The sequence below is a fragment of the Oryctolagus cuniculus genome, chromosome 21, assembly GCF_051225735.1.
Source record: "Oryctolagus cuniculus isolate XC-2025 breed Fujian yellow rabbit chromosome 21, ASM5122573v1, whole genome shotgun sequence".
NCBI classification, from domain to species: Eukaryota; Metazoa; Chordata; class Mammalia; order Lagomorpha; family Leporidae; genus Oryctolagus; species Oryctolagus cuniculus.
This window is the reverse complement of record NC_142887.1, coordinates 10,969,485-10,986,562: the sequence shown is the minus strand read 5'-3', so window position 1 is coordinate 10,986,562 and position 17,078 is coordinate 10,969,485. Positions and strand designations below refer to the sequence as shown.

General features: G+C 50.7%; 1 protein-coding gene across 6 annotated transcripts; it reads right to left on the bottom strand.

Moving 5' to 3' along the window:
* Window positions 1-50: 50 nt before the first annotated feature.
* On the bottom strand, window positions 51-16,974 carry DIABLO (diablo IAP-binding mitochondrial protein). Of its 6 annotated transcripts, none has more exons than XM_008250551.5 (6): window positions 16,884-16,974; window positions 16,348-16,474; window positions 8,320-8,451; window positions 7,512-7,622; window positions 6,729-6,825; window positions 51-511 (listed from the first exon to the last, which is right to left on the bottom strand). In XM_008250551.5, exons 1-6 carry the CDS (start codon window positions 16,931-16,933, stop codon window positions 309-311), a joined length of 720 nt encoding a protein of 239 aa, XP_008248773.2. In that variant the 5' UTR covers window positions 16,934-16,974; the 3' UTR covers window positions 51-308. The 6 variants fall into 6 exon arrangements, with proteins under 6 accessions (XP_008248773.2, XP_089179194.1, XP_008248774.1 ...); XM_089323067.1 differs by lacking the exon at window positions 51-511 and adding an exon at window positions 2,753-2,979; XM_089323068.1 differs by lacking the exon at window positions 7,512-7,622.
* Window positions 16,975-17,078: the final 104 nt, after the last annotated feature.

The window sequence follows — 17,078 nt, the reverse complement described above, 5'->3', positions numbered from 1 at the left end:
CGGCAGGCTCCCCGCCCCCAGCAACTCACATCCTTACGAAGAGGCAAGTGTGAAATCACTTTGAAAATTTAAGATAAAACAGGTTAAAAAGCTACTGAACTTAGGGCATAACAAACAAGGCCCCCTCCGGCTCCCAGTAGCGCTGGGCGTGTGAGGTAAGAGCAGGGAGTGGGAGCGGCTGTGCGGGAGGGGTGGGCACTCACAGTTCACAAAGGCCTCTGCCTCACTGGCCAGGGCGGGGCCTCTGGCTCTGGGCGGGGCCCTGGTGGCGCGGGGCAGGAGGGCATTCACGCCGGGCGCGGGCGGCCTCAGTCCTCTCGCAGGTAGGCCTCCTGCTCGGGCTCGGGCTCGGGCCTCCCCTCCCCGCGCTCCTGGGTCTTCTGCCGCAGCTCCTGGGTCTGGGCTTCCGCCAGCTTTATCTCCGCTTTCTGCGAGAGCTGGCGCACCTCCTGCACCTGGGACTTCACCAGCTGGACGTGGCTCCTGGCGGTCACCGAGGCCTGATCGGCTCCTGCGAGGACGACACAGCTGCTGAGGCTCCCGCCCCGCCCCGCCCCCTGCTGTCCCCCAGCAGAGCAGCCAGCCTCCGGCTGTAACTGTGAGTGCAACTCGGTCATCTTTACAGCCACAGGGGCTCGCCCTTTACGGATTTAACTTCACTATACGACTCATACATGTCTTTTTCACAAATTAAGAGATCACTAATAGGGGCTGGCACTGTGGCATAGCGGGTTTAAGCCCTGGCCTGCAGCACCAGCATCCCATATGGGTGCCGGTTTGAGTCCCAGCTGCTTTTTTTTTTTTTTATTAATTTATTTACTTGAAAGTCAGTTTACAGAGAGAGAGAAGGAGAGGCAGAAAGAGAGAAGTCTTCCATCCGCTGGTTCACTCCCCAGATGGCCGCACCGGCCAGAGCTGTGCTGATCTGAAGCCAGGAGCCAGGAGCAGGGGCCCAAGGACTTGGGCCATCTTCCACTGCTTTCCCAGGCTACAGCAGAGAGCTGGATGGGAACTGGAGCAGTTGGGACTAGAACCGGTGCCCACACAGGATGCTGGCAGTGCAGGCGGGGGCTTTACCTGCTGTGCCACAGCACAGATCATCCTGCATGATCTCCAGAGACAACTGCCCAAAGAGGTTACCTTCCTCATCTTTAAAAATGTGACAACATCCACATGGAGTGCATAGGAAATACCATTAACATAAACATATATGGCATAGCAGCATTTATTATTTTTTTCATTTAAAAACGTGTTCCGAGCTCTGTGGTTCCCTGCTGCCAGTGTGATTCAAGAGGATATGCACACTGTACTGATTTGTTTCGAGACCATTTGCCTTAAGTTACTCATTAACAAGACGCTCTGACAACGCTGACAGGGACTGAACACCTTCCTTCCTTCTTACCCCGATGAATACATGTGTGCATGTATGTTTGCATGTATGTACGTGGCAGAGTTACACTGAGACTTCCCATGCGCTGGGCCACAATGGCCAGGCTGACGCCAGGAGCCTGGAACTCCACCTGAGTGCCCTACCTGGGTGCAGGGGCCCCAGGACCTGGGCCTGCAGCTCTCCCAGGTGCACTGGCAGGGCTGGATCAGAAGTGGAGGAGCTGGACTTGAGCTGGCATCCATATGGGATGCTGGCATTGCAGGTGGTACCTTAATCCACTATGCCACAACACTGACCCATCTTTTATTTGACTTTAATAGAAAACATTTCTGATGTTAAGTCAGATTAGTTAATCTTTATCATGTTAAGAAAATTTTCTCTTCATAATTGTAAGTTGTGGATGCTTTATTTTTTTAAACTCACTTATTTGGGGGCTGGCACTGTGGCATAGCGGGTAAAACCAGTGCAAGTCCCGGCTGCTCCACCTCTGATCCAGCTCCCTGCTAGTGTGCCTGAAAGCAGCGGAGGATGGCCCAGGCACTAGGGCTTCGTGCCACCCAAGTGGGAAACCTGGAAGCAGCAGCTCCTGGCTTCAGATCAAGCCAGCTCTGGCTGTTGTGGCCATGTGGGGAGTGAACTGGCAGATAGAAGATCTGTTTCTCTTTCAAATAAATATTTTTTAAAAAATTTATTTATTTGAAAGGTAGAGTTACAGCAAGAGAGGGTAAGACAGGCAGAGAGAAGTTTTAATCTGCTGGTTCACTCCCCAAATGGACACCATAGCCAGGGCTAGACCAAGGCAAAGCCAGGAACTTCTAACTTCCTCCAGGTCTCCCACTTAGGTGGCATGAGCCCAAGGGCATGGGCCATCTTCCACTGCTTTCCCAGGCACGTTAGCAGCGAGCTGGATCAGAAGCGGAGCAGCTGGGAATGGAACCAGTGCTCATATGGGATGCTGGTGGCTTAACCTGCTGCACTACAACAATGCTCCCCACCTCCGCCCTAAACAGCTAAGTGCATTTTCCACAAAATTTCTGAAACCTCTCTCAGGTTTTTCTTTTGTTCTTGACAGTTAGATAGTGAGACAGACAGCAAGGTCTTCCTTCCGTTGCTTCACCCCTCAAAAGGCCGCCATGGCCGGCACGCTGCACTGATCCGAAGGCAGGAGCCAGGTGCTTCCTCCTGGTCTCCCATGGGGTGCAGGGCCCAAGCACTTGGGCCATCCTCCACTGCCTTCCCGGGCCACAGCAGAGAGCTGGACTAGAAGAGGAGCAACTGGGACAGAATCTGGTGCCCTGACCGGGACTAGAACCTGGGGTACTGGTGCTGCAGGTGGAGGCCAAGTGAGCCGCGGCACCGGGCTTTTTTTTTTTTTTTTAAAGATTTATTTACTTGAAAGAGTTACAGAGAAGGAGAGGCAGAGAGAGAGAGGTCTTCTATTCGCTGGTTCACTCCCCAACTGGCCGCAATGGCTGGAGCTGGGCCGATCTGAAGCCAGGAGCCAGGAGCTTCCTCTGGGTCTCCCATGTGGGTGTAGGGCCAAAGGACTTGGGCCATCTTCTTCTGCTTTCCCAGGCCACAGCAGAGAGCTGGATCAGAAGTGGAGCAGCCAGGACTCGAACTGGTGCCCATATGGGATGCCAGCACTGCAGGTGGCAGCTTTATCTGCTACACCACAGCACTGGCCCCTCATGGTTTCTTTACTTCTAGAACGCATGTTGGATTTACACAGATCCTAACAGTCTGGGGTCGGTGCTGTAGCACAGTGGGCTAAGCCGCTGTCTACAGCACTGGCATCCCATATGGGCCCAGGTTCAAGTGCCAGCTGGTCCACTTCCAATCCAGCTCCTGCTAGTATGCCTGGGAACGCATCAGAGGCTGGTGCAAGCGCTTGGGCCCCTGCACCCACATGGGAAGACAGGGAGGTTCCTGGTTTCTGCCTGGCCCAGCCCTGGCTTTTACGGCTATTTGAGGAGTGAACCAGCTGATGGAAGCTCATTGGTTTAATAAATTAAAAAGTCAGACTAGTCTCATACAATTAAAAAAAAAACCTCCAAATTCTACAACAGCCCTTTCTGATGTTACTTTTGCTCTAAAAGTTATCCTTTCCATCTTTCCCTCATTTTTTAATTTTCTCATATTGTTTTTTCACCTTTTATTTAATTCCTTCTTATATTTTTATTCTTTTGTTCTACTTTACTCTATTTTGCTGTTTTTATAACTTAAGACTACTTTTAATATTTATTGCAGTGAACATCATTCATGGTCTTTGTGTATATAACACATGCCTTTATTTCTTTTTTTTAAATTAATTTATTTAAAAGCAGAGTTGCAGAGAGAGAAGTCTTCCATCTGCTGATTCACTCTGGCCAGAGCTGGGCCAATCCAAAGCCAGGAGCAGCTTCTGGGTCTCCCATACAGACACAGCAGCCCAAGGACTGGGCCAGCTTCTACTGCTTTCCCAGGCCATTAGCAGGGAGCTGGATCAGAAGTGGAGCAGCTGGGACTTGAACCGGCACCCACAAGGGAAGCTGGCACTGCAGGCGGCATCCCTTTACTGGCTACGCCACAGCACTGGCCCCAACATATACCTTTATAAAAAGCTATAGATTTCTCAGGGCTGGCGTCATGGCAGAGCAGGTAAAACCACCACCTATGATGCTGGCATCCCATGTGGGCACCCGTTTTATCCTGGCTGCTCCACTTCCAATCCAGCTCCCTGCTAATGGCCTGGGAAAAGCAGCAAAAGATGGCCCAAGCACTTGGACCCTGCACCCATGAAGAAGGACCTGGATGGAGCTCCTGGCTTTGGTCTGGCCCAGCTTGGCTGTTGTGGCCACCTGGGGAGTCAACCAGCAGATGGAAGATCTCTGCCTCTGCCTCTAACTCTTCGAAATAAAAATAATAATTTCTCTTTAACAGCCACTTTTGTTTATAACTCCTTGGTTCTGCTATATATACTGCATTGATCACAGTTCTAAATATTTTCAAATTTCCATTTAAATTTTAAATATTTATTTGAAAGAGCTATGGCCGACGCCGCGGCTCACTAGGCTAATCCTCCGCCTGCAGCACCAGCACCCCAGGTTCTAGTCCCGGTTGGGGTGCCGGTTCTGTCCCAGTTGCTCCTCTTCTAGTCCAGCTCTCTGCTGTGGCCCGGGAAGGCAGTGGAGGATGGCCCAAGTGCTTGGGCCCTGCACCTGCATTGGGAGACCAGGAGGAAGCACCTGGCTCCTGCCTTCGGATCAGTGCAGCGTGCCGGCCATGGCGGCCATTTGAGGGGTGAAGCAACGGAAGGAAGACCTTTCTCTCTGTCTCACTATCTAACTTTGCCTGTCAAAAACAACAACAACAACAACAAAAAAAACTGAGGACAGAGAGAGAGGTCTTCCATCTGCTGGTTCACTCCCCAAATGGCTGCAACCACCAGGTCTGGGCCAGGCAAAAGCCAAGAGCTTCTTGCAGGTCTCCCACATGTGCATCATGGGCCCAGCACTTCGGCCATCTTTTGCTGACTTCTCAGGCCATTACTAGGGAGCTGGATCGGAAGAGGAGCAGCTGGGACTCGAATCAGCAACGTGACCTGTATGCTGCAACACCGGCCCTAACGATGATGTCTTTAGAAGCACATTCTTAAATATTTTAAGAAATTTTGTTGGTAATGGAGGTCAATGAAGGTCAGTGAATACCAGTGAATGATTTTGTCTTTCTTTGTCACTTAAATTTTGTATATATCTGTGTCAAAATATTTCCTTTTGGAGGGAGAAGGTTATAAATATATATAATCAGTTTTTAAAAAGTTTTAGTCTTAACTAATTTTTTTGGTGCTCTTGACCTGTGAATCTGAGATGTGTGGGAAACTCAATTTCTCCTTGGGAGTCTATCAATTTTTGCCTTAATAGTTGTACATTTCGTGACTGATGTGATCTTGACGAATACTGCTTTTTGCCTTGAATCCTTTCTCCGCCTTTTAACAGAGCTCGGTCAGCTTTTATGGATAGCTTTCTTTTTTCTAATTTTCCATCTTTTTGTTTTGCATCTGCCTCTATTAAAAATTTTTAGCAGGGGCCGGCGCTGTGGCTCAGTGGGTGGGTGCTGGCTGGAGACCTGGCTGTTCTACTTCCAACCCAGCTCTCTGCTTTGGCCTGGGAAGTAAAAGATGGCCCAAGTCCTTGGGCCCCTGAACCTGCATGGGAGACCTGGAAGAAGCTCCTGGCTTCGGATTGGCGCAGCTCCAGCCATTGTGGCTAACTGGGGAGTGAACCAGCGGATGGAAGACCTCCCTCTCTCTCTCCTCTGTGTAACTCTTTCAAATAAATCTTTAAAAAAAAGTTTTAGCTAGAATTTTCTGAACACAATATGAAAGTATTATTTTAATAAGTATTCTTACTGTAATCACTGATGTTTGAACTTGTTCTATTCATTATGTTACAGCTAGATCGGAAGCAGACCAAATGAGACTCGAACCAGCACTGACTGGGATGCCAGTGTCACAGGTGGCATCTTAACCTGCTGTGCCACAACACCGGCCCTCAATATTCTGTGTTATTTTCTGAGTTCCACTTCTTCTTAAGCCTTTACTGCCTCAACTGAATCTATAAAGTTTTCTTTTTCCTTTTCTCTCAATTTTTAAAAACAACAAAAACATTTATTTATTTGAAAGGCAGAGTTACAGAGAAAGGCAAAGACAGAAATCTACCATCTGCTGGAGCACTTCACAAATAGCCATATGACCGGGGCTGGGCCAGGCCAAAGGCAGGAGCTGCTTCTGAGTCTCCCACATGGGTGGCAGAGACCCAGAGTTGTCTGCTTTCCCAGGCATATTAGCAGGCAACGGGATCAGAAGTGGAGCAGCCAGTACTGGTGCCCATATGGAATGCTGGCCCCCTACTAATTTTTTATAGTGTTTAACAATTCAAGTTTATTCTTCTGCATGCTTTCACTTCTTTGACAGACTGATCTGACTACTTAAAGGCTTGTTTTACACAATGGCAGTCCCATGTTTCTCTTGAGACCTCTCTGTTACTCTGCCTTTCAAACAAATCAGTCTTTAAAATGGTCCATGACAGATTGATGACTTCAAGTCTCATCCAACTGTCACTGTGACTATTAATAAATTGGGTTATAAAAAAATAAAATTCTTAGAGTATCTGGAAGCAATCGGATTTTCCAACTGTAGTGGTTCAATTGGTTTTTACAGACAACCTAAATTCCTCTCTAGTTTATTTGTACATAGGGAAAAAAGATGAGTGCTCATGAGAAGTACTGGTTACTACATGGAAACAAGGAGAACTTCTCATAGAGAGCCCCTCACTAGCACGCAAAGCCTCTAACCTACCAGTGTGGTACGCAGCTTCTGCGGCCATTTCTGAAAGACTAAGTGCTGTCATCCAAGTCGTCTCCAGTTTCAAATATTCTTGTTGTTTTGAAGTCATCTATAAATTGTTTCAGAGAATATGAAGAGAATTTACACATAAGAGCACATTTAGGAACAGTTACTAATTAGACACTTTTATTAAATTTTTTAATACTTTGAGAGGTTGAAAGGCAGAGTTACAGAGAGAGGGAGAGACAGAGAGGTCTTCCATCCACTGGTTCACTTCCCAAATGGCCACAATGGAACAGCCAGGATATGAACTAGTGCCATGTGAGATGCTGGTGTCACAGGCAGAGGCCTAGCCTACCATGCCACAGCACCAGTCCCCAGTTAGACAATTTAATTCAGGAATTAAGATAACCACCGTGAGGGGCCCGCACTGTGGCTAGTGGGTAAAGCCGCCGCCTGCAGTGCCAGCATCCAGCATGGGCACTGGTTCAAGTCCCAGCTGTTCCACTTCCGATCCAGCTCTCTGCTATAGCCTGGGAAAGCAGCAGAAGATGGCCCAGGTCCGTGGGCCCCTGCACCCACGTGAGACCCAAAAGAAGCTCCTGGCTTCGGATTGGCGCAGCTCTCACTGTTGCAGCCAATTGAGGAGTAAACCAATGGATGAAGTCCTCTCTGTGTCTGCCTCCTCCTCTCTCTGTGTTAACTCCGACTTTCAAATAAATAGTTTAAAAAAAAGGAGATCCCACCGTGAGGTAGGAACGCTGACACCAAAATGCCTGGTAAATTTTCGCTCACCTCAACCCTGGCTCCTATGATCACCTGCCACACTTCATCTTCCTCCTGGGAGTTCATTTTACCAAGTAAACTTGCATATCGTCGGTACAGAGAAATCAGGGTGTACACAGCCTACACATAGAGAGTAAGTCTGAGTAACGTAAGTGAGGCCTGCTGGAAGGGTTAGCAGATTCACTGCCCTCCACCCCTCACTCAAATGGCACAATCCTTAGAGGAAGAACAGGCATTACCCCAGGACACCAGACTCTCCACTGACACACTGTCTGAGTTTGTTAGCAATCAGTCATACAGAACACATGAAAGAAAAGTCTGAAGATTAAAATAAAAAGCTACTACAAAATATAAGTAAAATAAATGTATAAATGAGACAGTAATTTGATTTTGATTATATATATACTCTTATTTCTATTTGCATCAGTGGTTAATTCTCAGTAAGTCTCTAGTGGTAGGCTCTGGATGATTTTACCCGTAATTAAACCAGATCACAACCTGGTTTTTTAAAAAAATACTGGGCTGCTATATCTGAGATTTCCGTTTTTGTTTGTTTTTTTTTTTAAAAAAAGGTTCCCGGAGAAAGTAAAAATCAGTGATTTACCAAGACTGAAAAATATTTTTGTCAAGGGCCAAACAGCGAGTATTTCAAACATTGTAGGTCTTGCAGTCTCCGCTGAAACTATTCAAACTCTCAAAAGTAGTCACAGACACACTATAAACCAGTAAGTGCCAATGCGTTTCAGACACAGCTACGGGGCTGCATCCACCTGTGACCTACGGTTTGCTAAGCCCTGGCCTAGAAGAGAAGACATACCTTAGTATACTCAGTGATTGCTTCAATCAGCGCATAGGTGGTTTGAGAGAGAAAGGTAGAGGTGCTGTCGGTCACCAAAGACACGGCCCTCTTCATCAGTGCGTCATTACTCAGAGAATGCGGTTCTGATTCCTGAAAGAAAGTTACTCAACTTTAAAAGAATTCATTCGTTTGAAAGGCAGCCCAACGGAGAGAGGGTAGAAGACAGATCTTCCACTCGCTGGTTGACTCCCCAAATACCTGCTAGTTAGGGCTGGACCAGGTCAAAGCCAAGAGTCTGGAACTCAATTTGGGACTCCCACATGGACAGCAGAAACCCAGGGACTACTTGGGCCATCTGCTCTCCCAGGACAATGGTGGGAGGCTGGAACGAAGCCGCAGAGGCAGGACTCATCGGCACCCAGAAATGGGATGTGGGAGTTCAAGTAGCTGCTTAACCCTCTGTGCCACAACACCTGTCTGTTATTCAATTTTAACTCAAAGCTCAAGTTGAGAACTCTGTCACAGTCAGCCATGTTAAAAAAAATTTTTTAAGATTTTACTTATTTATTTGACAGGTCGAGTTACAGATAGTGAGGAGAGACAGAGAGAGAGAGGTCTTCCATCCACTGGTTCACACCCCAAAGGCCTGCAATGAATGGAGCTGGACCAATCCAAAGCCAGGAGTCAGGAGCTTCTTCCTGGTCTCCCACATGGGTGCAGTGACCCAAGGACTTGGGCCATCTCCCACTGCTTTCCCAGGCCACAGCAGAGAACTGGACTGGAAGAGGAGCAGCTGGGACTAGAACTGGCACCCACATGGGATGCTGGCACTGCAGGCAGAGGATTAACCCACTGCACCACAGCGCTGGCCCACTAAGTCGTTTTTAAGTAGCAACTGCACTGTATTTCTCTGGATTAACTTTTATTTGGGGGGATTTATTTTGACTAATTAAGGAAATATAGGGAAATAATTCCAGCATATGCTTTCTTGCTACTTTCAGGAGCAAACAGTATTTCTTAAATAAAATCCTAGTATTATAACCAACAAGTTCATAAAATTATGATTCATTAACAATGGTAGATGCTTGAGATACCGGAAAACACAGCTGCACTTTCTGCTCTACAGATTTCAGACACGTGAGGGGCAGGGAGAGAACGAGAGAACTAGGAAAGCATGCCACCACATCTCATGGGACTGAGGCAGAGGTCCAGGGGCACACAGGGAACACCTAGAAAAGGCTTAGGGATGCGATGAGGACTAAGCCGAGTCTAAGGGTGGAGGGGTGGGGACGCCTGCATTCCGGATCAGAGGGCCTGGATTCAGGTCCCAGCTCAGCTCCTGACTTCAACTTCCTGCTAACGCCCATTACCTTCATGCCACCCAGGTGGGAGACTCGATAGCATCCCATCCTTTGCTGTTGTCATTTGGGGAGTTCATTAGCAGACGAAGATACATATATCTGTCTCTCTGCCTTTCAAATACAAATACATTTTAATGCCGGCGCCGGGCTCACTAGGCTAATCCTCCGCCTGCAGTGTTGGCACCCCAGGTTCTAGTCCCGGTCGGGGCGCCGGATTCTGTCCCGGTTGCCCCTCTTCCAGGCCAGCTCTCTGCTGTGGCCAGGGAGTGCAGTGGAGGATGGTCCAAGTGCTTGGGCCCTGCATCCCATGGGAGACCAGGAGAAGCACCTGGCTCCTGGCTTCGGATCAGCACGGTGCGCCGGCCACAGTGGCCATTGGAGGGTGAACCAACGGTAAACGGAAGACCTTTCTCTCTCTCTCACTGTCCACTCTGCCTGTCAAAAACAAACAAACAAACAAACAAACAAACAAAAAACACCACACAACAACAACAACAACAAAACCATTTTAAAATGATCACAATTGGGGCTGGCACTGTGGCACAGCAGGTAAAGCCACTGCCTGTGACACCAGCATCCCATATGGGCACAGTTCAAGACCTGGCTGCTCCACTTCCGATCCAGCTCCCTGCTGATGCACCTGGGAATGCAGCATTAGATGGCCCAATGCTTGGGCCCCCGAACCCACGTGGGAACCCACGTGAAGCTCCTGGCTCCTGGCTCTGGCCTGCCTTAGCCTTGGCCATTGAGGCCATTTGGGGAGTGAAATAGTGGACAGAAGATCTCTTTCTGACTCTCCCTCTACTGACTTTCAAATAAATTAATCTTTTTAAAAAAAGTTTGAGGCCGGCGCCTCGGCTCACTAGGCTAATCCTCCGCCTTGCGGCGCCGGCACACCGGGTTCTAGTCCTGGTTGGGGCGCCGGATTCTGTCCCGGTTACCCCTCTTCCAGGCCAGCTCTCTGCTGTGGCCAGGGAGTGCAGTGGAGGATGGCCCAGGTGCTTGGGCCCTGCACCCCATGGGAGACCAGGAAAAGCACCTGGCTCCTGCCATCGGATCAGCGTGGTGCGCCTGCCGCAGCGCGCCGGCCGCGGCGGCCATTGGAGGGTGAACCAACGGCAAAAGGAAGTCCTTTCTCTCTGTCTCTCTCTCTCACTGTCCACTCTGCCTGTCAAAAAAAAAAAAAAAAAGTTTGAGAAATTGGAATTAAAAGATAATTTTATTTTGGCACAAAACTTTTTTGAAATCCATACATACCTTTTCCATAATAGCATTTTTCATAAAATTTTTCAATATCTGTATGCATGGATTTCAAACGTTTTTGCACTAAAAATTTTTAGGGATTAGCATTGTGGCATAGTGGGTAAAGGCACTGTGTGCAATGCTGGCATCCCATTAAGGGCATTGATTCAAGTCCCAGCTGCTCCACTTATGATCCAGCTCCCTGCTAATGGCCTGGGAAATGCAGAAAATGGCCCATGTATTTGGGCACCTGCCACCCATGTGGGAAACCTGGAAGAAGCTCCTCATTCCTGGTTCAACCTGGCCTAGCCCCAGCCACTGCGGTCATCTGGGGAGTAAGGCAGCAGATGGAAGCACTCTCTCTGTAAATCTGCCTTTCAAATAATCTTAAAAAAATTATTACGTGAGAGGCAGAGACTGAATGAGAGGGATGAAGACAGCTTCCACCCACGGTTCACTCCCCAAATGCTCAACATGGGGTGGGGGGGGAGGCAGAAACTGGGAACTGAAAACTGAATCTGGATCTCCATTTTTCTGTGAACTTTCTGAAGCACTTGTATGATTTTGAGGGAAAGTTAATACATCGGGACCACAAACGAAATCTCACCCCCAAATCTGCTGACTCAGGAGATACCACAGGATTATCATCAAACATCAAAATATACACTATTAAATGGCCAGAAGAGGGGACTGTATTGGCCAGAGGCTAGGAAGGGGTTAAAGAAATGTGGGACTTGGCAGTGAAGACAGCTAGGCCTAGAATGGTCAGGCATTGTAGGGGAAACTGAGGAAAAGAATACATTAGCTGCATGCAAGCCACGTCTGGGAACCCAGCCTGGTTGGAACAGATGGATTAAAGACAAGACAGCCAGGGCAATGGTGGACAGAAGAGCTCGGGTTTCAGTTCTGTAACACGTCCCAGAGCCTTTGGGGTTTTGAACAATGGAAGAAGGATGTCCGTGTGCCAGGAAAATGAACGACTAAGAGGGTCCAGTCAAATGGCCCAGACCTCAAGCATTTGGGGCTCAGAAAAGTAGTACGTGACCCTAAAAATCTTCCCAAGGAAGGAAGGTTGTCCTAATTATGGATGAAAATGGCCTGTTGTTCAAGTGAGGGTTTAGGACTAAAGATTCCTCAGCATAAACACATGACAGCAAGAGAGACACATTCAGGTGGGTTTGTGAGCCTCAGAGGATGCTGGAAATATCTGTCATAAATGCAGTTAATATTACTATAAACACATCCCACAGGAAAAATTGCTGAAATGAGGCTTGCTAATCTTTTATCTAGCTCTTTCCCATTAAGAATATAACCAGGGGGGGCCGGCTCTGTGTCGTATCAAGTTAATGCCCTGGCCTGCAGTGCTGGCATCCCTTATGGGCACTGGTTCAAGTCCCAGCTGCTCCACTTCCAATCCAGCTCTCTGCTACGGCCTGGGAAAGCAATGGAAGATGGCCCAAGTGCTTGGACCCCTGCACCTGCGTGGGAGACCCAAAGAAGCTCCTGGCTTTAGATTGGTGCAGCTCCAGCCACTGTGGCCAACTGGGGAGTGACCCAGTGGGTGGAAGACATCACTGTTTCTTTCTCTCCATCTCTCTCTGTGTGTAACTCTGACTTTCAAATAAATAAATAAATAAATCTTTAAAAAAATTAAAAAAAAAAAAAAAAGGACTATAACCAGAGGCCGGCACTGTGGCATAGCAGGTAAAGCCACACCGCCTCCAGTGCCAGCATCCCACATGGGCACCAGTTCGAGTCCTGGCTGCTCCACTTCCGATCCAGCTCTCTTCTACTGCCTGGGAAAGCAGAAGATGGCCCAAGTCCTTGGGCCCCGGCACTCGTGTGGGAGACCCAGAAGAAGCTCCTGGCTCCAGACTGGCACAGCTCCAGCCGTTGTGGCCACTGGGGAGTGAACCAGCAGATAAAAGACCCCTCCATATCTCTCTGCCTCTCAAATAAATAAATCAATTTCAAAAAAAAAGAGAATATTACCAGTTCATTTTTTAAAATGAGGTGCCACTTTCAAATCTAATGCCTCTGTGACATCTTTGCCAAGTTGTCTCAGACTGACATTTCTGAAACTGAACTCTTGATTTCTTTTCAAAACTCACCCCTGGGCCGGCGCCGCGGCTCACTGGGCTAATCCTCCGCCAAGTGGCGCCAGCACACCGGGTTCTAGTCCCGTCGGGGCGCTGGATTCTGTCCCGGTTGCCCCTCTTCCAGGCCAGCCCTCTGCTGTGGCCAGGGAGTGCAGTGGAGGATGGCCCAAGTGCTTGGGCCCTGTACCCCATGGGAGACCAGGAAAAGCACCTGGCTCCTGCCATCGGATCAGTGCGGTGCGCCGGCTGCAGCGCACCGGCCGCGGCAGCCATTGGAGGGTGAACCAACGGCAAAGGAAGACCTTTCTCTCTGTCTCTCTCTCTCACTGTCCACTCTGCCTGTCAAAAAATAAATAAATAAAACAAACAAACAAAAAACTCACCCCTGGGGCCGGCGCTGTGACGTAGCAGGTAAAGCCGCCGCCTGCAGCGCCGGCATCCCATATGGGCACTGGTTTGAGTCCCGGCTGCTCCACTTCCAATCTAGCTCTCTGCTGTGGCCTGGGAAAGCAGTAGGGGATGGCTCAAGTCCTCGGGCCCCTGCACCCACGTGGAGACCTAGAAGAAGCTCCTGGCTTTGGACTGGCGCAGCTCTGGCCATTGCAGCCAATTGGGGAGTGAACCAGCAGATGGATGACCTCTCTCTCCTCTCTCTCTCTCTGCCTCTCCTTCTCCCTCTGTGTAACTCTTTCAAATAAAGAAATCTTAAAAAAAATAGAAAACTCACCCTTTTCATCTCAGTAAGTGTTCCAGATCCATTCTTTCAGATGCTTAAGCTTTTTATTTTTAAAGACTTATTTATTTGAAAGGCAGAGTGACAGAGATGGAAAGAGAGCTTCCATTCAATGTTTCACTCTTCAAACAGCCACAACAGCCAGGTCTGGGCCAGGGCAAAATCAGAACCCAGGGACCGCACTACACGCAGTGACAGAGGCCCAGGTACTTGGGTCGTCTTCAGCTGCCTTCCCAGACTTATTAACAGAAGCGGAGCAGCAAGGAGCACCAGCATTTGGCTATGGGATGCCAGTGTCACAGGCGGCAGTTTAACCCACTGCAACTCAATGCCCACCACGTTTAGATCTTTAAAAAACTGGAAATCTGGCGCCAGCGCTGTAGTGTAATGGGTAAAGCCACCACCTGCAGTGCTGGCATCCCATATGGGCGCTGGTTCGAGGTCCTGCTGCTCCACTTCCGATCCACAGCTCTCTGCTGTGGCCTGGGAAAGCAGAAGATGGCCCAAGCCCTTGGGCTCTTGCACCTGCTTGGGAGACACAGAAAAAGGTTCTGGCTCCTGGCTTCGGATGGGTGCAGCTCTGGCCGTTGAGGCCAACTGGGGAGTGAACCAGTGGATGGAAGACCTCTCTCTGTGTAATTCTGACTTCCAAGTAAAATAAAATAAATCTTAAAAAAAAGCAAACTTGGAATCTAAGTTATACATCCCACGTCCCATCCATCAGCAACGGTGTTGGCCACATTTAGCCAGCTGCTTGCCACCTCCTCTGCTATCATCATCTCACCCTTGGTCTACAGCAGTAGACTCTACTGGTGGTCTTAGTTCCACACAAAAACTCTTAAAAAATTTTAAAATTCCTATCAGATGGAAAAAGGCCCTTAAAACCTATAGCTGCTTTTTCAGAATAAAACCAAAGCCTTCGTGGCGCCGGCGCCGTGGCGCAGGTTAATCTTCCACCTGTGGTGCCGGCATCCCATATGGGTGCTGGTTCGAGTCCCAGCTGCTCCACTTCCAACCCAGCTCTCTGCTGTGGCCCGGGAGGGCAGTAGAGGATGGCCCAAGTCCTTGGTCCCCTGCACGCACATGGGAGACCAGGAAGAGGCACCTGGCTCCTGGCTTCGGATCAGCACAGCTCCGGCCGTTGCAGCCATTGGGGAGTGAACCAGTGGATGGAAGCCCTCTCTCTATTTCTCCCTCTCACCGTCTGTAACTCTACCTCTCAAATAAATAAATAAAATCTTAAAAAAAAAAAAAAAGTTACTGTAGGAGCTAGCTTTGTGGACTAGCAGGTTGCTGGTTCGAGTCCTGGCTGCTCTGCTTCTGATCTAGTTCCCTGTCAGGGGACCGGGGAAGCAGTGGCGATGGCTCCAGCACTGGAATTCCTGCCTCCCGGCTGGGAGACCAGAGTCCCTGGTTCCTGGCTTCAGCCTGGCTCAGCACTGGCTGCTGTGGCCACTTGGGGAGTGAACCAGTAGATGCAAGACCTCTCCCCTTCTGCTACTCTGCCTTTCAAACATACAGCAAATCCTTTTTTTTAAATAGAGGTAACATTTTCCCTCTATCCCTAAATACTACTTAGAAGTCTTCAAAAAGTTAATGAAACATAGGTATTATGAAAAAAATACATGGATGTTGAAATTTTTGGCAACAAAACAAACATCTTTTAATTCCACTTTTTCACTATTTTATTTAAAGATTTCTTTATTTGAAAGTCAGAGAGAGAGAGAGAGAGAGAGAGAGAGACAGGGACAGAGGGATCTTCCATCCCCTGGTTCACGCCCCAAAGGGCTGCAATGGCCAGGCCTGACAGGAGCCAGGAGCTTCTTCCAGGTCTCCCACGCAGGTGCAGGGGCCCAAGGACTTGAGCCATCTGCTGCTGCTTTCCCAGGCCACAGCAGGGAGCTGGATCGGAAGTGGAGCAGCCGGGACTCGAACCAGCAGCGCCCATGTGGGATGCCGGCATCACAGTCGGCAGCTTTACCAGCTAAGCCACAATGTCACCCCCTCCACGAACGCTGACATACCTTCACTGTCGCCCCCATTCCACTCGTCACACGGGCGTCCCTCTGTCTCCCAGGCCTCTGCACCAAGGGCTCCCCCTGTCTGGAAGCGCTTCCCCTGCCAGACGCCATCACGGCTCACTGTAGCACACCACTCAGGGCCTTCCTCAGTGGTCCTTCTCGGAGCGGCTCCTCTTACTTCTCTTAGGTTTTGTTTATTTGAAAGGCAGAGAGACAGACGGCTGCCTCCCATCCACTGGCCTACTCCCCAGACGCCACCACAGCTGGGGCCCGGCCAGAACGCAGGCCAGCCTCAGTGTGCATCAGTGGGGTGCGGCGTGGACGCACCGGCGGGCGGGGCTGGAACCGGGCCCTCCAGAGCGCCAACTGCCCCCAGCAGCTGTTCCCGCCGCCGGCACTCGCAGCCAGCTCACATTTACCTTGGCCTGCTTCCGCCCCTTCATCTCCCGGAACTCGGGTGCTGCTCCCTCCACGCGGCAGCGGGCGGAGGGTATCCGGGAAGCTCTGTGCACTGACCGCCCACTTCGCCGACAGTCCGCCACGAGCCCCTCAGGCCCTCCCTGCCCACCCGGGACTTCGAAGCGCCTTACCTGGGCGATGGGAACCGCACACAGGGTGACCCCAAGTCCAACCGCCGCCGCCCTGCGCCAGGGTCTCACCAGCTCCGAGAAGCAGCGCTTCGGCCCGCCGGCCGCGGCAGGAACACATCGCCCGCGCCTGCAGGGACCACGGCGCCGCGTCGGGACGGCCGCCGCAGCCAGGGCAGCCCGGGCTCGGCCGCGGGGGTCGACGGCGCCGCGCCATCGCCGCCGGGAAGGCGAGCGCCCAGGGACCCGGCGGGGCTCCCGGGCCCCGGTGCCTCCCGGAGCGGACGCGCCGACGGGCCGGGACTCGGCTTTTGGCGGCTGCAGTAACTGACCAGCGGTCAGCGAGAAACGAGCCGCCGGCTGGACCCGGGGGCGGGGCGGGGCCGCCTCAGGCTTCCGAGGGGGGCGGGACGCCGGGGCCCAGCCCGGCCGACGAGGGAAGCGCACGCAGGCAGGCCAGCCCCGCGGGCCCCGCCACAGCGCCCTCCTCGTCGCCTCCCTCCCTCCGCTCCTACCACCCAGCACGGCCGCAGAGGTACCTGAGCCAGGCGGACGCACTGCGCGACAGCCAAATCCTCAGAGCCGCCATCCCGCGGCGAGCGGACGCCGGACGCACGCGCCGGAAGTGACGCAGCTCCGTGAGCGGGGAGGGGGGAGCGGCCTCCGCTGGAGGGGACTCGGCCTCATGGGCACGCCCCCACCGGAGAAAGCAGCCAGGATTGGACAGGCCGGAG

What these genes read in the sequence shown, in the direction of transcription:
- DIABLO (XM_008250551.5), bottom strand. Translation starts at nt 16,933, where the DNA reads ATGGCGGCTCTGAGGATTTGGCTGTCGCGCAGTGCGTCCGCCTGGCTC. An exon ending in AGTGCGTCCGCCTGGCTCAG is followed by an intron (nt 16,475 to 16,883) that starts GTACCTCTGCGG and finishes TGGTCCCTGCAG; the next exon opens with GCGCGGGCGATGTGTTCCTG. An exon ending in TCATAGGAGCCAGGGTTGAG is followed by an intron (nt 6,826 to 7,511) that starts GTGAGCGAAAAT and finishes AACAATTTATAG; the next exon opens with ATGACTTCAAAACAACAAGA.